This window comes from Nilaparvata lugens, chromosome 2 (genome assembly GCF_014356525.2).
Source record: "Nilaparvata lugens isolate BPH chromosome 2, ASM1435652v1, whole genome shotgun sequence".
NCBI lineage: Eukaryota > Metazoa > Arthropoda > Insecta > Hemiptera > Delphacidae > Nilaparvata > Nilaparvata lugens.
The window spans coordinates 47881732-47904558 of NC_052505.1; the positions used below are offsets into that span (position 1 = coordinate 47881732).

The 22827-nt window shown below is 34.3% G+C and overlaps 1 protein-coding gene across 1 annotated transcript in view; it reads right to left on the reverse strand.

The window, feature by feature from the left end:
- LOC120349631 (protein SAND-like) overlaps positions 1-22827 on the reverse strand; it is a 119766-nt gene that overhangs the window by 53443 nt on the left and 43496 nt on the right. The window contains exons 4-6 of the mRNA XM_039420105.1: positions 5556-5799; positions 3272-3447; positions 1183-1345 (exon numbers count right to left, since the gene is read on the reverse strand). Of these exons, the coding sequence (XP_039276039.1) occupies positions 1183-1345; positions 3272-3447; positions 5556-5799 (583 nt within the window). The remainder of the gene's footprint in view (positions 1-1182; positions 1346-3271; positions 3448-5555; positions 5800-22827) is intronic.

Below are 22827 nucleotides of genomic sequence, written 5' to 3' on the forward strand. Positions count from 1 at the left end.
CATGGACAATCTGCAATGAACATCTATAGTTATGTCTATCAGCACCAACACTATTCTGCTGTGTTGTAGATGCAAGAGATTCTTGTATACATAGACGTATTTCCTCCAATAATGTAAGTAAATAATGTTCTTCACAATAGACATGTGAAATTGAGCTACTACATTTCTTTAACAGTCCATCAAGGTTTGGTGGACTAGAATCAGAATATATTCCAAACTGTATACTTATTACCATCTCCTTAGATATAGTTTAGCTATAATTACATTAGGATGCCGAGTGCCACTGACTGAACACTGACTGACCACTGACTGACCACTGACTGAACACTGAGTGGAGCTGAGTGGTTATACTTAGTACCTATAAGTACATTAGGATGCCAAGTGCCACTGACTGAACAGTGACTGAACACTGACTGACCACTGACTGACCAGTGACTGACCACTGACTGAACACTGAGTGGAGCTGAGTGGTTATACTTAATAGCTATAAGTACATTAGGATGCTGAGTGCCACTGACTGAATAGTGACTGAACACTGACTGACCACTGACTGAACACTGAGTGGAGCTGAGAGGACGACCCAACCTTGCCATACAGACAGAAATGTTGAATACTGATAGAGAGACTGATGATCATGGTCATTAGTGACAGGAGTGGGAGTCATTGAAAATTTCTATGTTGAATGAGTCATGTCACAGGAGGAGGTAGAGTCATTGAAAATGTCTATCTTGACTAGTGGGTGGGGGAGTTAAGTTAAGTTAGGTTAGGCTAGGTTAGGATAGTTCTGTTTTGGTTAGGTTTGGTAACCTTGAACATCTTACATGGCTGAAGAGTTGTCCCAGAAGTGGCAATATCTAACTACTGTTGAATAATGCCATACCAAACAGTCAATTTTTGCTACAAAAACAGAAAATCCAAATCTTTGTGCAAAAAGTTTTCCTCCATGGCAGATAAGGCAAGGTTATCTGTTGCACGGCATTCTGTCATCAATTTCTCACACAGTCTACAGTTGTGTTAGGAGAAAAATGGATGCCATTCCAATTATGTTATTTTTCGTACGTAATCAATGTTGTTGTTTTTTCTTTGATTATTAAAATGTAAAGATTGTAGGAACTCACTGATAAAATTGAGCTTCCATTGAGAATTATAAAAATGAGTGTGTAAATTCTAAATCATCCATGCCTCATCGCCCAATCCTGTTTGAAAAATTGAACAGCAACTTACATCGACAATGGTCTGTTTGGCTTCTGACAGGTTGAAAAACATGTCGCGATCGATGCTTAGAAGTAGTAGGCAGGCCTCACAATCTTCAGAAAGATATGAAACATGCCCATGCATGTAAGCGCTGAAAAATAGAATAACAAACATTGAGTAATTACTAAATTATGTCAAATATGAATTAATTAAAAAAAAAATTGTTAAATTATTGCAGGTCCCATGCTCGGTCAAGACATTTGAACATGGTTAAATCAGGTACGGTTTACAAAGAGTGCACTGTGCACGAGCGAAGACCAGTGAAGGCGAGCTCTGGCAAACCACACATCCACACACTTGTCAACAAGGTGTTCTGTTTCCTGTTTGTTGTCTGCTCTGGTGTTTATTTCTGTGTAATTGAGTTGCTATAGGCCTAGTTGTTATTCCATTACCTACTTTTCTTATTGTTTTTCACAGTTCTTATGTGTTCCTTTAGTTAATATTTCAGTTTCTAACATGGATATGTCGCTCGCTACCGCTGGCCTTGATGAGGCACTGGTCACATTGCTGTGTTCAAATGTCTTAACCGAGTTTGGTGAAACCAGGCATTATCCTTTAAATCATTGTTTCTGACACTGATCAAACAAATATAATGCCCGGTTCCACCAATCTTGGCCAAGACATTTGAATATGGTTGAGACGGGTACGATTTACAAATGTGCACTGCAATTAACGATAGTACACGTGAGAATAGAAATCATATGTTCCAATGCACTCGTGAAGCGAACCTAATTTGACCATGTTCAAATATCTTGATTGAGTTTGGTGGAACCGGGAATCAATCTAAGATCGAATATCAAAGATCAAATACTTTGCTCAATTTTAATAACATTATTTCTCAATTTTAATGGATGAAAAAATCAATGAACTTCATACACTATGTTGTTACTGAGAACGAATCTTTCATAGAATGGATAATCATACTGCCTTTTTATACAGGTTGGAAAAAATTATGGAAACAGCTTAATATTTCTTTTACACGGATAACTTGATAGAATGTTTCATTGGGAATCCTTTTATATTAAAAAACTACTTTTAAAGTTTTTCACATTTAGAGATACTAATTAATCATACAAAAATTAAATAAATGAGTACATTGAAAATCTGACAGATCAAACTTTTCTGTTCAAAGTGTTAAATATGTGATTAGATGTTACCATAAGTGTTTACCAATACTTGAAAAAGTTAAATTTAATGGTTGGATGATTTTTTTAGATTTTCTATGTATGTTTTTATTCCAATTTTTATTATTTATTAGTATCTTCAAATGTGAGAAACTTAAAACGGGTTGAGATATCGATGTACGGTTCTCGCCATTGAATTTCTCATGAAATTCTGTTTCAAAATTATGTACGGTATCATATGACCACTTTCCCATTTAAAACAATGGAATTGGATTCAAATGGTTGTTCCAAGGTGGCGGGCCAAAATTTTGAAGCGACAGAATTGAGTGTTTGCTTTTTTTATCGAATAGGTTCTCAAAATGAAACCTACTGTCAAATTATCCTTGTAAAATAAATGCCAAGCTGTTTCCATAATTTACACCAACTCTGTATAGTTAAGCAACACGGCAATATTATTTATTATTATAAGTTGATATTGACTCCGTGCATCACGAAGCCCCACTTGATTTATAAAACTATATATAAAACAATAAGTCTGATAAAAAGCCATGTCTAAAACATATAAATAACTTGAATGAAGTTGAATATGATTATCAAAAATTCACATTGACTTGAATTTAACCTCGTTATGACTGATCTACTATCCTTCTTTTCAGATCCCACATTTTCCAGCATACCCAACATTTCAATAACTTAACTAAATAGCCAGCCAATTTAGAGAATTCACTAGTCAAACAAAGCACCAAAGTAAAACTACCAAATTTATAGTTCACTATAAAAACTTGATCATTATCAACAAAAAAGTTCAACATAAATATTGTAGTCGACAACATGGGAATCTTATTTCGTCTAAATAGTTTGTTAAACTTTCATTGTAGTCAGTTGATTGTTACCTGGCATCAAAAGTTGGTAAGCAAATAGGTGTCCAACTTTCAGCGGGCTTGAAAGATTCTGAGGAGTTGACCATATTGAAAATTATGTGCAGGTCGGCGGGATGCAGATTGTACTTCTTCATTTTCACAACTGTTATCAATTTGTTGTCAGCTATTAATATTGCAAACACTAAATTCTGAAAATCAAAAAAGGACCAATTAGTCTGTATTCATATAAGAATTTCAAAATAAGGTTGTATGATTAAAATGTGCAGTCAGGTTTTTTATGACTAACAAACCAATACCGGTCTTCTAGAACCCCAGTAAATCGAACTAGATATTCCAAGCAAATAACCATAGAGCCGTGAAGTTGACGAAAACATGTATGATATTATAATAATATCAATTTAAATGTCAGTAAAGTAGCGCATTTATTCTTTAAGCATGTATCATTACGTTATTATGATGAAGAGAAACAAATAATGGCAAATAATAATTGACAAATAATTTGTGATATTAAGAATGATTTTCCAAAGCTAGAATAGATCAAATCAAGATAGAAAGGTTTAATTGGTTTCAGATTGTTTGTAGAGGACAACGTTATCACTAGAGGAATATACATTCAACTGGTAATAATAAGAAGATATAGTAAATTGAACACGGAAATTCCTCAAAAGCCAGTACTAATTTGAGATGGATAAGTCGATTTTAAGCTTACTTTTCCAAAATGTTATTATCTTCAATGGAGGTGCGATTAATGTTTTCTGGCTGTTTAATATCACGGGAATTTCTTGGAAAAAACTAAACAAAGGACCGAACTTACGAGGTTTTGGGGCAACCAGTAGCATATTATCCAGGTCAAATTTCTTAATGAGTTGATTGAAAATTATATGGGATAGTTTCCTGTACTACGACAGAATAATTGTTTACACATAGACCTAAACCTTAATTTCTTGCTTGATTATTATACTTAAAATATTATTATAATATTTTAAAATCTGCTGACTTGATATGATCTACTTCGTATGTATTATTTCGATTTGATTTCCTTACACTTTAGTGAAAAATTCAGTTAGTTGAGCATTCTCCCGCAAAAAGTACCAGACGACTACGTTATGAATTCAATAGCTGATTGACATTGATTTACTATCCTTGTCTGTTATTAGACAAAACAGATCCTTTTCTACCTCCGCATTGTTGCCAAATCATTTGTTGACTATGAAGAAACATAATAAACTGACACAATATAATATCTCAATTATGAAAATGCATAATTAGGTGAAGAGAAAATATATTCTCTTGACAAATGAAATATATTTGAGATAGAGTAGATCATCATTAACAAGAATCAGCATTAATATTACGTCAGATATACCGGAATGACTTGAATCACAACTTATAATATAGAAGAAGAAGGTGGTAACAGAGAATCTGCAATACCGTAGTCGTATCATTTGCACTAACGTGAATTTCACTCTAGAGGACCAGGGCCGGATCTACCTATTTTTCTAGGGGGGAGGGGGCAAGCGTTACTTTTGGCGCCCCCCTCACGATCGACCTTCACCGACCAATTTACAAAAATGCGAGGGATTATTACTATATTAGTCGTAAACGAGGTTGGAATAAAACTGAGGTTGAATTATAAGGCATTTTTAATGATAATATAAATTGTGTCATAGTTCATTTTCATTAACATACATAATTGAAAACAATGCTATTATTCTTTTTTGATTCATACAATAAGTACATCATCAAAATGATAGGGAGGCAAAAAATGTAATCTTTTGCTATTCCTCTCCCAAATCTAGATATGGCCACAGACTAAGTAAAACAAAAGCATTATGCAGTGAAATTATTAGTTAGTTAATAGAGCAGTAAATATTGTAGTTACAGGAAAAAAATAGATCCACAAGATCATAATTTTATTAAGTTCTTAAATAATTCTATTTTTCGGACTTTCTTTGCTATGCCACGCTCATACAGCGGAAGTATACTGCGGCTATAAAAATAATTGTTATTTTGTTCTGTTGGTTTTTCAAAAATATAAGAGAGAAATAAATTCAAAATGTGCACGGAGACTATAATATATTGAGACTTCAAATTAACAATTACGTCAGATATGAACGCCTAAAGCATTTATTACCTATATAAGAAAATGGCGACTATAATTTGACGCCCCCTTTAACTCGGTGCCCGGGGCAGATGCCTCCGCTGCCCCCCCCCCCTGGATCCGGCCCTGTAGAGGACTATTACCTTAATTTTAGCAGAGGAGTTGACGATGGTGTGACTGATGAAGGACTATTACCTTTATTTTGGCACAAGAGTTGACGATGGTCTGACTGATGAGGTCGCGGGTAGAGCTGGACATAGGAAGGCACTTGACGGCACCAAGGAGGAAGCCGGGTTGGGTCTCTGTGAAGTGGAGCAGGTGGTCGATGAGTCGCTCAGAGCCGGCCAACAGGCGACGCAGGTCGAAATTGCCTCTCTGCTCGAACACGCGCGTCAGCTGCGTCAGTGTCAGCACGCTCACCACCTGGTTGTAAACGTATCTGCAATACAGTCAATTCAAATAGTTCTTTATTACTCATGAAAAGCAAATCAATATAATTTAAAATCTGTCAGTTTAACATAACTCTTACGTAAGAACATATTTGTTGAGAAAAAACATAAGTATGAAGAACAGCTTGAAATAATATTTATTTATTACTATTATCGATTAATTCTAATTTATAATTAAAACAAATTCTCTGGGCTTAAACTCGAAGTGACTCCTTAATTACAGGTTTGAGCAATCCACGTCCAATTAGGAATATATGACTGGTACAGTTATCACATCAAAAACCTGGTTTCAATTAAATTCGTTGCTACTGTAATTCATTACGAATAATCATTTTTCCTACAGTTACCTTGAAAAGTGGCCATTCCTTCACTCATTACAGAACGCAAAGAATCACTTTTCCACTCTAGTGCGCAAAGTATTACTTTCGTACTCCAGATTTGCAACATGGCAACACAAAATAGTTGGTGGGTTATATGCAGGATTAGTTCACGAAACAAAAATTAGTTGGTAACAATGACTGTGGTTAGATTTAGATAAGAATCATTTCAATGGCTACCCTACATTTATGATAAAATCCCAAACTAGAAATCCAAAACACAGAATAATGTTCATCTAAATCAGTGGTCGCCAAACTTATGAGCCTGTGAGCTAGAATAGCATTATAAATCTTCTAGTGAGCTACAAGGAATATTAGAATAAAGGCAGTATCTTTCATTCCCTATAAATTACATTTCTAGTGTTGAAATCTACTTATCTCATAGCAAAAAGTATAACAAAAGTTGAAATGTACATTTCAATGAGAGAGAGGAACTCTTTTGGCGATCAAGTATTTCTTGATGTTTGGAGTGTACGTTGTAGCCGCCATTCTGATGCAGTTGTCCAAAAATTGTTCCTATATCGATTTTTTATGAATTTTATACTTGACAAATATTGATTCACACAAGTAGGTAGAGCTGAGCATAGCTTTCAACCTCAATGCAACTTGAATAATAATTGGATATTTTTCTTTGGGGATTTGAGGCCAAATATTTCCAGTTGTAGAAAGTGATCTGAGAGACAAGATCATTTAAAAATCCACAAATTCCATTTCAACTGAAGCCTGATCTCCACCCAAAAATTTTTACAACACAAGCTGCAATACTTCTGCATCGATCTCTACAAAAGGAGAGTTGACGAATTGTACCATATTCGATATGCTTTTAAAATCTTGAAATCGTTGATCAAACTGTTGTCTGAAGTCTGAACTGTAACGTTTTATTGGTTATTGCTGAGGTGCTGTGAAGGATTTTCCTCGTCATTGATTTTCTTCAGACTGGAAAAGTGTTTATATTCAAACTGGACGACATTCTTTTCCCACATCTCAAGCTCCTTGGAAAACGATTTTACAGTTCAAATCATCCACCAATGTCTTATCTTTCCCTGAAGATGCAAATTTGAAACATTCAATTTCATATCTTTGAGAAATACAGAATTTTGTAGTCATGTTTCTCAATGCATGGTTGACAACCCAAGCATTTCTGTGAGCTACCAAAACCCCCACGAGCTACCGGTAGCTAGCGATCGACTGTTTGGCGACCACTGATCTAAATCATAATTAATAATCATCATTTACGAATTCTCATCATTTAATAATAAATAATAGTTCTTTTCTATTGATAATTATTATTTCAACTGCAAGCAATGAGAAAAGTAGCAAATATAAATTATAAAAATCGAATTTTGAGGTTAAATGATTACCGTTCGATATCCATATAAATAAAAATAATAAAAAACATAAGAATAGCCTACTACAATAAAATATTCTCTGTTGTCTATGTTATTTTTATAAATATTTTCAGTTTACTTTGAGCATTTTCTCGGTAATTTGACAAAAGTCTAAATTTATTTCTGAATCCTGTTTCAGTACTTTTTAGCTGGATGAAACAAACTTAGGTACAATTCTTCCCACTAGGTCGTGCGCTTGTCGGTTCAGCCATCTTGCAGCCATCCAATCAGCTTTGGCGTGTATTTTGAATGCATGCGAAATTTTTTGTTCCATCTGTATTTTTTCTGATTCTTGAATGAATAAAAATGAAAACTTTGGCTGAGAATTTTCAACTTCAAGGGATTAATTTTTAAATGAATAGAGGTTGTTATTAATGGATTTCAGCCATCATTTTACCCATGATTACCCACTTTTCATATTCAATGGTAACTGTAGGAAAAATTTAATGGAAATACATGCACAAAGTTCCTCTGCTGCACTCAAGAAGCCATTTCGTAAACGTTTCTTTCGGTGCAGCAAACTGTCACTTTGCGCACTAGTTGCACAAATAACTATTTCCTACAGATACCTTAATGTGACCATTACTGCATTGATTGCACTACGAGTCGTAGGCGAGTGCGGAATGATGATTTCTTGAGTGCAGAAAAGAAACTTTATGCACATATTGCACATTAAATTTTCCTACAGTTACCATAAAATGTGAAAAGTCAGTAATAGAGGGTGAACATATTATTTAATGCTGATAATAAATATTGCAACCATTCCACAACAGAATTATTCCAAATTCAGTCTAATGACAATAGAATGAATATTATAAAGTTATATGAGATTCAATTTAATACTTCATCTACAAGAAGTAATCAGCAAGTGTAAAAATGGCCATATCACTTGTCTGGATAATATATGTATTTTGAGCCATCAATGAGCCTCACAAACGTTATACTTCACCTGTGCCTAACAGTTTAATATTCTCCTATCTGAAAACACAAAAGTTTTGCAGCAAAACTTTGCTTTTATACTTATACGGTGCCCATAAATATGTTTTATTGATTAATTTGTCTATGTGATCAAAGCTGTAAGCTTATGTTTTAATTTTTCTATTAATGTAAATAAATAAATAAGTTAATATGCCCAGGACTGATCAATGATTAGGCTAGTGATCAGCCCTCAGGACAGACTCAAGTCTAACCTGACCATTCTATGAAATTTCATGTGTACCATTTATTCCAGTTCCAAATATCCTCAAGTTTGAGTCTGAATGATATTTATACACAATTAGTGTAAAAATATAGTTTCAGCTGTTTTTTCTTGTAAATACATTAGTAAACGTGTCAATTGGCCTTTCTGCTTTTCTGGCCAAGCGACCAGTAGCAGCGTGAAAGTATAATAAGATTATACTGTATTATTAAAACGTGATTAAATTATATTATATAGACATTACATTTACCTGAAATGCTGAACTTCAATCATTCAAGTCACTGTTGAGTAAACGGGATGTAAATCCAGTGTTTTGATTACGGTATTCAATAACATCTATCTGTATTCTGTTTCTAATTCATCAATGGCATTCATTGAAGTTGTTCTACGGAAATGTGAGTAGAGATGTTTCGGGGAGTTGAAGAACTGAATAAATTTTTTTGAAGTGTAAATATTTTATGTTTCAACCTAATGGATACATTATTGTTTTGAAAATATAACAATCACAGCCTTAGTATCAGAAACAAGAGTAACCTAACCACAAAAGTAAATAAAGATAAAAATACTTGATTCCTTGATCATAAAAATGGTTGATAAATGTTTCCAATTTATCATAGTTAAAAATATAGGCATCTCACACCATGAAAATCGTTCATGATAACTTGAATAGAAATAAAATACTGATATTGAATACTATCAAAACTTCTTGTTATTTACTGGTTGTTATTCAATATCTGGCGGTAATAATCAGCTGTTTTACAAAAATTTCCAGCCAGAAACATATTCAGGTTTACCAACATTTCTTATACTTTGCCGCACTCTACCGTCATAAAGCGTGTTACCGTAACTATTTTGTGTTGTTATGTTGCAAATTTGGAGTGCGGCAAAGTACTTTTCCTACGTTACGTTGAAAGTGGCCATTGCTGCACTGATTACAGAACGCAAAGAATCACTTTCCGCTCTAGTGCGGGAAAAATTTTTCTGCACTCCAGATTTGCAACATGGCAACGCAAATACTTAGTAGGTTATATGGAGCAAACAGTGCAGCAAAATCAAAATGAAGTTGGTAACAGTTTGCTTGTGGCTGCTCTAGTGAGCAGAGGTGCAACGAAGCACAACGCGTAATTATTAGTATTAGATAGTAAAAACCAAGGAAACATTTTTATTCATTTTGACAATAAAGTAAGGTTTTTTATCAATATAAATACACAGACAAAACATTTGAGCATTTCAGGCAATTTTACCCATAATTACCCACTTTTCATATTCAATGTACTGTAGGAAAAACTTAATGTGAAATGTGCGAAAGTTGGTTTGCTGCACTCAAGACCATTCCGCCCTCGCCTACGGCTCGGCGTAAACGTTTCTTTCGGTTGCAGCAAACGGTCACTTTGCGCACTAGTTGCACAAAATAACTATGGCCAAACTCAAATCTACATTCCCGCACTGGGTGTGAATAAGGTATTTGCGTACTATAATTGATGCGGGAATGAGCAATTTTTCGGGTAACTGTAGGAAAAATAGATAGTAGTTATATACAAGAGTTCACGAACTCCCTACCAATACTCTAGGCATTGTCTGGGTAACAGACATATCGAGTATCTTAAATTGTCCGACAGTCTCTAGTTACTCACACAGCGGCTTTTTGCTTCACTAATATTTTCTTTTAAATAATGGTTGACCATACAAAATTGAAAATCTACACAATCATTTATAACAACTAGACAAAAAAAAACAAAATGACGGTCATTTAAATGTTGTTTCTTAAATAACTCAGAAACGTTGGTTTTCAGAAAATTACAGGAATAACTTTTTTAGTAAATTTAATTACCTATCGATTAGTACCTGATGTTTTAAGATTGTCCAAGATCAACTTAGATATGGCAACTTGCCAAGACTTATGCCAAGACCAAGAGGTTATGTAACATGAATATTCGAGTTTGAAATAATTTTAAATATCTTATAAATGACATGCAAAGCAGACAGAGACTGTGGATGTTGTGGCAGACATTAGCTGCATGCCTTGGTATGCACTGCAACTAACCCTCAGTGGTGTCTTGTCACTAAAGCTGCCATATCTCAGTTAATATTGGTCCAATCTTAAAGCAGCATGTACTAATTGATAGCTAATTAATTTACTAAAAAAAATTAATCCTGTATTGTTTTGTAAAACCAATGGTTTCTGAGTTATTCAAGACATTCTGAATTATTTAAGACACAACATTTTTAATGGCTGCAATTTGTTTTATGAATGTGAAAATTATTATTATAATTTTTTGTAGCTTTGTCTAGTTATGAATTGCAAAGTTTCAATTTCGTATGTTCAACAATTAGGCCTATTTAGAAAAAAATGTTGAAAAAGCAAAATGGTCGCTGTGTGAGTAACTGAAGACTTCCGGACAATTTAATTATGATGTTTAGATATGTTTGTTACCCAGGAACAATGCCCTAGAGTATTGGTAGGGAGTTTGTAAACACCCTGTAGAGGATCAGCGCGGGAAAATAGAAAATAATAAGTTGGTAACATTGACTGTGGTAGTCATTTCAATGCTTACATAAGATGAAACCCCCTTCAAGCATTCAATCATTATATCAGAGAGTGGCACAGTAGCTCAGTTAAGAGCTTACTGGACTGGTAAATGGAAGATTGATATATCCAGTATAGCCCAGTCAATGAAGGTCCAGAAAAGCAATTTTAATCCGAAAATTAAATAAAAGCTGAATTTCCCACCATCGATAGAACCCTCCCTGAGGGTCATTCTCCCAAAAGTCCCAAGAAATCCCCTTGGAGCTTTCCGCCCCAACCCCCTAAAACATGAAAAATGCAGGTAAACACGGGAAATCAATTATCTCTGTAACCATTGATCAGAAACAGTTCTATTATATGCCATTTGATTCGTTACATTATGGACTACAATATTGGTTATATTCATTTTTCCAATGAAATTAACAGTTTCCTTGATAAAATAATATATAGGCCTATGTAAAAATTTTGGGGGTTTGCGATTTGATTTTTTTGTTTTCTTTGATTAACTTCGAAACAAGTAATTTCAAAGGAAAATGAGCCGAATAATTAATGTAGCCACTCTCATTGCAAATTCATTGATGTATATTGTTATGTATTTGCGATTTGATTTGTCGCTGTGGAAGGGGAAACAGTCGACGCGGAACGGCACAGCTGACTCTCTTAACCATAGTCAAATTCAAATTTTTTTTCAAATTCAAATTCAATTTATTTATCCTTTTTACAACATAGTTATTGTACAAAGTAGTTATGAAATAAATAACTTAAAACTAAAACAAATTCTTAAAATAGCAGGTTAACAAAAACACGGAAGGTCCCTGCAAAGGCAAAGCCTGTGCGCAGGGCCGAGTGTTACAAAAAACTACAGAACCAAGTGAAAGCATAAACAAAAATATAAATTATAAGTATGAAATTTGTATAATAAAAAATCTCGAGAATACAGACAATTAACAAGAAATAATGAACTTATTTAAGAGAAAAAAAGAGTTGAAAGGTGAAAAGTTACAAGAAATCAAATAATAAATCAGTAGAGTTATGCGATGTGATCCATTGACTTATTTCGTTAGAAAGATTTCTGGTCAAATTGTTAGAGATAAAATGATCAGGTATTACGTTAACAAGTTTATGGACAATGTAATTGAACTGCCTTCTACAAATGGATAAAACTGTATGATGAGATTCGAAAGTGATGGATGAGGGACGAAGATTGTATGGTGATAAACGGAGATTGAAAAGATTACTATGCTTATTCATGTAGATTATCAAGTTTTTCGTGTGAAGCTGCCTGACAGTCAGCACATTCAGTTCCCTGAAAAGATTGTCACTAGGGAAACGTCTGGGCTTTCCAAGAATTGCCTTTAATAAGGTCTTCTGAATAACAATTAAGGCAGCGCCCCAAACGATAATCCCATATTGAAGAAAAGACTGGATGTAAGCACAATAAACCAATCTAGAAACGGCTATGTTACTCAATTTACTGATAGTGTAGAATTTGTTGATCCAGTGTTTAAGCTTATTACAAGTGACATTGATGTGGACATCCCACCGAAGATGTTGATCAACAGTGACACCCAGATACTTGAATAATTTTTCTCTAAGGTAAAACCACCAGTAGTTGACACTGCACTAGTAGTTGACACTTTTAATGAAAAAGCTGAATAACAAGAGAAATAAAGGTGCCAGATGAATAATATTGTTCTGTCTGTGTAGTGTAGCTCTCTAGTGGTGTGTATGTGAACTACTGTGCCGCCATCTTTAACAGAAGTCGAAGTGCAATCATCTCATGACAACAGTGCATGCTTTTCAATTAATAGTTGGGATTTCGTTGTGGAGTTGGCTAAGAACAGGCTAAAAGGTAAGGATTGCAAATTTAAACACCAATTATAATTTTTATTAAGTAGATGTTTAATACGTTGCCTTAGACTCTGAAGTATACATACAGTTTTTAAAATAACCTAAAAATTGAAAAAAAAATGGCTGTTTGGCATCATGTCAACTACTGAAACTTGGAATGGTACAGTATTGAGTAGTTGACACAGAGTGTCAACTACTGGGGAGTAATATAATTTGATAATTCTGCTCTATTTGAGTGTTATTTAACTGCTTACATTTTTAATTTGTGCATTATAACCTTTAAAACATTTTCAAAGTATCATATCCAATAGTTGACAGGGGGTGTCAACTATTGGAGTTTCAATGTGTCAACTTCTAAATTACTCCCTTTTTCATTTTCAGATGCCTCCAACAAAAGGTAATTTTAGAAAATATCACAAGAGGCAATGGAAGCAGCTGTGGAAGATGTAAGATTGCATAATACACCTTATAAAACTGCAGCTAAAAAATTTAATGTTCCGGGTCACTTTGAAGTACAAGGTTGAAGGAAAACACCCAATTGACAGGTAACGCAGCTCTATGATTTTTTCAAAGGATTGAAAATAATATGAATTTTAATAATAAACTACAAAACTCAAACTACAAGAACCTAACAAAACTCAGTTCATGAAATTCATATTATTTTCATTGCTTTCTAATCATATAATCTAAAAGTAAGTGATTTGAGAGATTTTTTATCCTAAGCATTTATACCTCATTTGGACACAGCTGTTGACATACACAGTACCTCTAACCTCCACATCCAGAAGCCACCTCCAATCCTTGACCCTTGATTTGTGTCATCTATCATTTCCATCTTATTCCACAACTATCATCTTTAAAAAAATTATTTATATAACTCATCATATTTTTGAATTCTCTCGTTAATAATAACTTAGAATAATTTAATTAACTTGATAGTTTAGAAATTCAATTGAACCTCTATATATTCTTTATATATCTATATATATTCTTTTTTAAATCTCACATACCTTAAGTTACATTTTCTTTGTCTAGCTTGAGAGTTTACATCACATAGTGTCAATGTTTGTCAAACATATGCAAAAAAAGATATACTTGTAGGATTAAAAAATTATTCTATTCTATTTGTTCAAGGAAAATGGGTCCAGCGGCTATTTTAAGTCCAGGTGAAGAAACAACTATCTGTAATTGGATTTACAGCATGGCCCGTGCAGGATTTCCTGTTACAATGCAGGAGGTTGTATTCAGTGTGCAGCGCCTTTTAAAAGAGTTGAAGAGGCCAAACCCGTTCAAAGACAGCTGCCCAGGAAAATCATGGATGAGAGGATTCATGAGAAGAAACCCCGGAATAGCTGTTCGTATGTCCCAAAACCTTACAACAACAAGGGCTGCAGTAACCAAGGAAAGCCTTTGTAATTGGTTCAAAGAAGTTGAGGCATTTTTGGTTGAAAATAAACATGAAGAGATTCTACAAGATCCAAGAAGAATCTTCAATACAGATGAGACAGCATTTTTTCTAAACCCAAAGGGTAGTAAAGTATTGGCAAAAAAAGGGGATAAGACTGTATATCAGCAAGTGAATCCAGATGAGAAAGAATGCCTCACTGTCCTTATCACAGGTAGTGCAAGTGGTGCTGTACCTCCCCCAACAGTTTGTACAAATATAAAAGGATCCCGCAGGAAATTGCAGAGAATTTCCTCCAGCGTGGGGCTTGGGAAAAACAGAGTCTGGTTGGATGACCTGTAGGCATTTTTCGAATTTGTCGCTGATATTTTCTACCCATGGCTGAAGAAAGAAAATATTCCTTTGCCAGTTGCTCTTTTTGTGGATGGGCACTAATCTCATCTGAGTTTGCAAGTGAGTCAGTTTTGTGAAAAAAATGGCATAATTCTCATCGCACTGTACCCAAATGCAACGCATCTCTTACAGCCAATGGATGTTTCGGTTTTCAGGACTCTCAAAGAGCACTGGAAGAGGAAAGTACATGAATGGAGGCTATCCAATTTGGAGGCTCCAATCTTGAAGAAGAAAGATTTTCCAAAACTTTTGAAACAAGTTATAGACAATGTGCTACAAGTGACTATTCTGGAAAATGGTTTCAGAAAATGTGGATTGTTTCCATGGAACCCAGAAGCTATCACTCTACCATTAAACATTGAAGGTGAAAATCAAGTCACAAAAGCCAAAAAACGTAGCCAATTTTTGAAAGAAGGCCTTCGATTTCTCAATGAAAGTATTCCAGAAAGCAAGCTCAAAATATTTTGTAACAGTAGTACAAGTAACGAGTTGGAGGAAATAGTATATTTCGCACCTAGGGCCGAAAATGAGATATTTCCGGCTCGAAATCGGTTTTTAAGTCCGAGGCCGTAGGCCGAGGACTAGAAAAAATTGAGAGCTGGAAATACATTTTTGCCCATGGTGCAAACGCTATTTTTCGCCACACCAAAAAAAAACTTCCCAATATATAAGAAATTAAAAAATAAATAAAATTCAAACAGCCTATTTTGATAGTTTGAATCTTGGTTATGACAACTTTCACTGTCAATTATTTCAATATTACTAATTAATAATTTACAATAGTGACAATATTTTTATACTATTAATATTTCGAATAATTGTTTGAATTTTTATAGCTCGCGCTTTGCGCCTGGTGCAATATCTCATGGATAGATGGATGAATAGAATTTTCATTACTATTTTGAAATAATGTGATTAAAAATTAATTAATTGCATATTTCACAGTTTTGTCTCAAAATATATCTAAAAAATTGATTGAAATTTAAATTACGGTAACTAATATAAAATAGCTAATAAAAGTCGAAATTCATCGACAAAAAAAAATTCACTGACCGAGGTTCAAACCTAGATCATGTTTGTAATTCACTGAGCTTTGAGTTCTGATGTATTATGCCTTTACGCTCTCGGTCATTGCATCTTTTGATCGAAGTGGCCTGTAAGTCAGGTAACGTATGTAGGCTACTATAATATAGTGTAGCCTATAGCGGCAAACTTGAAGCCGTTTGCCGGCATTTTCACAACAAATATTGCTCTGAAAATAGTTAAATCATAGAGAAAACATTCGAAGATTCAATCTTGAGTGGGCCTAATGTTTTCTCTATATGGTTTGATATTGAAGAAAAATTATCTAAAAGTTTTAATAATGAATTACGGAAAAATTACTAGGAATTTTTCAGTCAAGGCTGAGTTTCACCAGTAGGCTTACCTTAAACTTTAGATCTCTGCTGTATTTTCCTATTATTATTGTTGATTGTATTGCATTAAGAAGTGGAATTCGATAATAAAAAAGAAACAATTATTACTCTACCTCACTTTTAAATATTGATACAATTATTGTACTTTGATTTCAAATTCGATTCTTCACTTTTAAAGACTTGCGATACTTACCTTTCTGACAATGGACAATGCAGCCAACATTATATTGTTGAGGCTATGGAGATATCATCGTATTCTATTGTTTGATATCATAACACAATAATAAATATTAAATTATGAAACAGTAATTCATAAAATATATTATAGACATGATACCACGATTCACGATACATAATTATATAGATTATTACAGTCGTTATGAGATTATCTCTATGATTTTTGTGAGATCGGACACGATCAGCTGTTATTCAAGGTCATTTTACAGCCCTAGGGCCGTAAAGTTTTACCGGCCTGGTCGGAAAACAATCACTTTCGGCCTCCATATGACGCACGTAAACCAGCTCATTACATCCAAGTGTGGCGAAAAAGATATTTCACTCTTTGAACTATGGCAGAAGACAAAATTAGAACTGGAAAGTAATTTGCTGAATGCATCTGGTCCTACCAATGAGGGGGCCAATCTAAGCACTGTGGATGGGGACCTGTCATCTGCAACACTCACTCCTGATGCTACTAATGAGGGGGCCAATCCAAGCACTGTTGATGGGAACCTGTCATCTGCAACACTCACTCCTGATGCTACTAATGAGGGGGCCAATCCAAACACTGTTGATGGGGACCTGTCATCTGCAACACTCACTCCTGATGCTACTACTAATGAGGGGGCCAATCCAAGCACTGTTGATGGGGACCTGACATCTGCAACACTCACTCCTGATGCTACTAATGAGGGGGCCAATCCAAGCACTGTGGATGGGGAGCTGTCATCTGCAACACTCACTCCTGGTGCTATCAATGATTGTATTGATAAGCCTGCTGAAGATAGTATTGATCATACTGATCTTTGTCAAGCTGGAACTTCTAAAGTATCTTCAGAAATCCCCAGCCCCTTCAAAAGACATTTTTTTTCCAGAAAGACAAGAATGAACCAAAACAGAAACGATCGATGAAGGAGAAAATGCCTGCCATTGTCTCAGGACACCTGTGTCAAGAATATTTTAGAAAGAAGTTGGCAAAAAAGGAAGAATTAGAAAAAAGAAAACTGGAACGTGCTGCCGAGAGACAAAGGAAAAAAGATGAAAAAGAAAGAGTGAAACAAGGTAAAGTTCAGCAGCATAAGAAAAGGACTGCAAAGCAGGTGCTTCATTATGAAGACAGCTCTAACTCTGGCATAGATGAGGTGCTATCAGACAGTGATTTTAAAGATGAGAGTGATGAGGAAAGCATGCATGAGAAAACCCTGAAGAAACCAGTAGAGAGGAAAGTAGGTGAGTATGTAGTTTTTTCTTATGAAGATGAGCTATTTCCGGGTGTTATAACTGATGTTTGTGAAACAGCTGCTACTATTTCAGCAATGCAAAAATCTGGGAGACTCTGGAAATGGCCAGAAAAAGTTGATAAATTGGACTATGAATGGAGAAATATAATATGCCACATTGATGAGCCTTTAAAAATGAGTATAACGAGAAATGTTTACTCAGTCCCGGAACTTGCATTTTTATGGGATTAACTTCTTTCATTCTGATAACTTAGCAGTCTTAGTACAACTTATATTCATTTTTAAACTTAATTTATGTAATTACATCAACACTCAATTTTTGTATTTTTCTACAACTTTCATCATTTATCTCATTCCTGTATTCATACAGAGTACACAAAAATTCATTTATTAAACCTTTTCTCAGTAAAAACATGTGTAAACTACTAAAGAATGTCAATAAATAAAGAGTGTAATAAATAAAGAGTTTTATATAGAGTGTCAACTACTGGAAATAAAATGTGTCAACTACTGAATATTCTTGTTTTTCCTTGGTGTCAACTACTGGACCTGTGCCCATTAAAAAAAAAATTAATAAAATTCTCACATACATTTTATTAATGTTATTCTTGTGACAATATGATAGAGGAATAGATTGTGCATCTATCAGTAACTTTAAGTTTCCGCTAAAGTGAATTTGGTTTAAGTAATGTTAAAACAAGACATATAAATCCTTAAGGTGTCAACTACTGGTGGTTTTACCTTACCTAATTTTGGACAACTACAATCTGATGAATCTGAAAGGTTACAATCAGGACTATGAATATGAATATGAGTGAGATCAAGCGGCAAACCAACAACATTCGGTGAAAAGGCTAAAAATACACTTTTCTTTGTGTTGAGGGTAAGAATATGCTCATCTAACCAGGCTTTAACAGTTCTTAATCCAGATTCAGCCCTATTTTTAACCTCTTCCCATGAATTACCAGTAAATATTAAGGCGGTGTCATCTGCAAAAGCAAGTGTCACACAGTTCTCAATATCAAGTTTGATTAAATCATTAATGTAAATGAGAAAAAGGATAGGAGATAGCACCGTCTAAAACTAGTTTTATTTTCTAAGGTGAGCTTTTGATGTCTATCACTCAGGTAACTGGTGAATAATCTAAGGGGTACACCACGAATTCCTAATTTCTCCATCTTGTTCAGTAATTTTGAATGAGGAATGGTGTCAAAGGCCTTAGCTAAATCCAGGAAAAAGGCTATTGTTTTCTTATTATTAGTGAAGTTATTGGCAATTGTTTGAGTTAAGAGAGTTATAGAATCATTTGTATTTTTGTTAGTCTGAAAGCCATACTGCTGTTTATGAATGACCTCGTGTTTGACTAAGTAACCAATTAATCTAGACTTGATTACTTTTTCCTTTATTTTTGAGAAACCACTTAACAGGCTGATTGGGCCGTAATTGGTTGGGTCCTTAGGATCCCCCATCTTATGAAGCGGTATAATATTTGCTAACTTTAAACTAACAGGGAAGTGCCCTTCTAAAAAACAACGGTTTATTATTACTGTTAATGGTTTAACAATGTGTGGAAGTATAATTTTCAATGTTCTATTGCTTATTTTGTCAATTCCCGGAGCAGAAAACTGGAAAAATAGTAAACAGCAAACTGGAAATCAATTATCTCTGTAACCATTAATCGGAAAAAATCTATCATATGTCATTCGATTCGTTAAATTATGGACTAAAATATTAGTCATATTCATTTCCTCAATAAATAAAACAGTTTCCTCGATAAAATAATATATATGTAAAAATTTAGGGGTTTTTCGATTTGATTTTTGTTTTCTCCGATTAACTTCGAAGCAAATAATCTAAAGAAAAATAGACAAATAATTAATGTAGCCACATTCATTGCGAATCCATTGATGTATATTGTTATTTATTTGCGATTCGATTTGATGCTGTGGAAGGGGAAACAGTCGACGCGGTATGGCGTGGCTGACTCTCTTCACCATAGTAAACAGAAAAAATCTGGTGTGGTACACTCACACAACTTTCCTTGCTCATTGAACTGGGAGCCTCATTCTTAAACGACAATAATTTAGAGAAATAACATAATGACGATTGGCAGCAACATAATTATTTGAAACTATGATCAGACTACTGTATATGTGTGTATATAATTGTTTTCAAAGTACTTTTTCCTTTGTGTAAATTGTGAAATCCGATGATTCTTTAAAAGTCGTCAAAACAGCTGTTCTACAGATGAAATTCAAATTCAAATTCAAATTCAAATTTGTTTTCATTTTTCATTACAATCAAATTTGATAAATCCATACAATTATAAAACTAGCTGCAAATAATAATCAGTGGATATAATGAACAACAACAAAATTTATATTTAACAAAAAACCAAACCACCGTGATGCTGATTATCAGTTGGATGATAGATCTACTGACGTATGATGTATGACGTTGGATGATATAGCTTCAACTGGATGATGGAGATGATCAAATTTGAAGCTTCATGGAATAAAATTTATTGCAAACAATAATGTTTTACTACTCACAAAAAAGCAAGAAGCTTTCGTACGTGAGTAGGAGTGAAAAAAAAACACATTCACACACTCAAGTATGTTTTTCAATCATAGACATATTTAATTTTCAATGAATATAGATATTAGTATTATATATACCGTATCACTAGTATAATTTAATTGATTGGAGCCTAAAACATCATAAGAATAATTTGAAAAAAATCTGGTGTGGTACACTCACACAACTTTCCTTGCTCATATTTGAAACTACGATCAGACTTCTGTATATGGTGTATATATAATTGTTTTCAAAGTACTTTTTCTTTGTGTGAATGTGAAATTCGATGATTTTTTTAGTCGTCATTTTTTAAAGTCGTCAAAACAGCTGTTCTACAGATGAAATATCTCGACTATGTGTTTTTTTATGAACTGCGCTACCTACCTACCTCATGCACGAGAAGGAGGTTACTAAGTCCATTTCCAAGGATGGGGTGGACCCCCCATTGGTTCCCAGAGAGGAAACTCATGCCAGTTGATAGAGCTGATAAATAACTATACAGGGTATGAATTTGAAAAAAATCGGTCAAGTTATTTTTGAGAAATCGTGAAAAACATGGTTTTTTAGTAATTATCCGCCATTTTTCTCAAGAATATTACGGAGCTCCTGCAATTTTCCAAGGAAAAAAACTCATGCCAGTTGATAGGGCTTATGAATAGCTATCCATGGTTTAAATTTGAAGAAAATCGTTAAAGCCATTTTCGATAAAACCGTGAAAAACCTGGTTTTTTGGTCATTATCCGCCATTTTTCTCAAGAATATTACGGAGCTCATGGAATTTTCCCAGAAATGAGACTCATGCCAGTTGATAGTGCTTATGAATCCATGGTATGAATTTGATGAAAATCGTTGGAGCCGTTTTCGAGAAAACGGTGAAAAGCATGGATTTTTAGTCATTATCCGCCATTTTTCTCAAGAATATTACGGAGCTCCTGAAATTTTCCCAGAAATGAGACTTATGCCAGTTGATAGGGCATATAAATAGCTATCCATGGTATAAATTTGATGAAAATCGTTGGAGCCGTTTTCGAGAAAACCGTGAAAAACATGGTTTTTTAGTCATTTTCCGCCATTTTTCTCAAGAATATTACGGAGCTCCTGAAATTTTCATAGAAATGAGACTTATGCCAGTTGATAGGGCTTATAAATAGCTATCCATGATATAAATTTGAAGAAAATCGTTAGAGCCATTTCCGAGAAATAGAAAACATCTTTGAAATGTAGTGGAATTTGGCTTTGGGACTTTCAACATCAGTTGCATTGATTGACGTGTCACCCGATGATCATCTTCATTAATGGGTCTAGCTGAAAGTCCTATACTACCACTCATTCTGTAAAACAAGGATAACACCTTCAGCACATAGATGTATCTGAAAGGGAGGATTCCCAACAGTTGGAAAATTGGAAAGGTATGAGTCCTTCTATTCACACCATGAATAATTCTTACCACTGATTTCTGCAGTGTGATTAGGCTTTTAAAATGAGATAGGAAAGTAGACGCATAACAAGAGATTCCATATTCCAGTCGACAATTGAAAAATGCAAAATACATGACACGTAAAATACTCACTGGAAAGAATTGCTTCAATTGATGGAATCTTCTTAGCAAATATAATAGGTACATCTTGATTTTCTGTATATGTAGATTCCAAGTCAGCCCATAATCAAGAGTTAGACCCAAATACTTGACAAAATCCAACTGCTTGATGACATCACAGCTACAATTTGGATGATTACAGCCAATCTTATGATACTTGATTGGGTCAGTAAAATGAAATGGAGCTGATAATGAAAAATTAATATAACAGGTTTTAGTAGCATTGAGTGCTAATTTATTACAATCAAACCAGCAACGTAGATCTATTAGGTCAAGCTGGATCATTTCCTGTAGTTCAATTTCACTTTTGGCAGAATATGCCAATGCCGTGTCGTCAGCAAACGATGTTAAGGATCCATTGAATGTGTTGGAGAACAAATCATTGATATATGCTAAGAATAGAATTGGACCCAAAACCGACCCCTGAGGCACACCATACTCAATTGTTGCCAAGTCACTAGTACAACTACCAATTGACACATACTGCTTCCGGCATGACAGGTAAGACTTCATCCACATGTTGGACACTCCACGAATACCCGACATATATAATTTTTCTAACAGAATACTATGTTGCACTGTATCGAAAGCTTTTTTAATATCAAGAAATAAACCTGAGGTCCTTGATCTATGAGGCTGATTCATTCCATAATAGATGTCTGACATGAATTTATTTAAGGCTTGTTCTGTACTAAGTTTTTCTTGAAATCCGAACTGTACCTTATGAATAAAATTTATTTTCTTGAAAAATCTCATTATTCTCTTTTTGAAGAGTTTCTCCAAGAGCTTGGAAAAAACTGAAAGCAGCGAAATGGGCCTGTAATTCGATA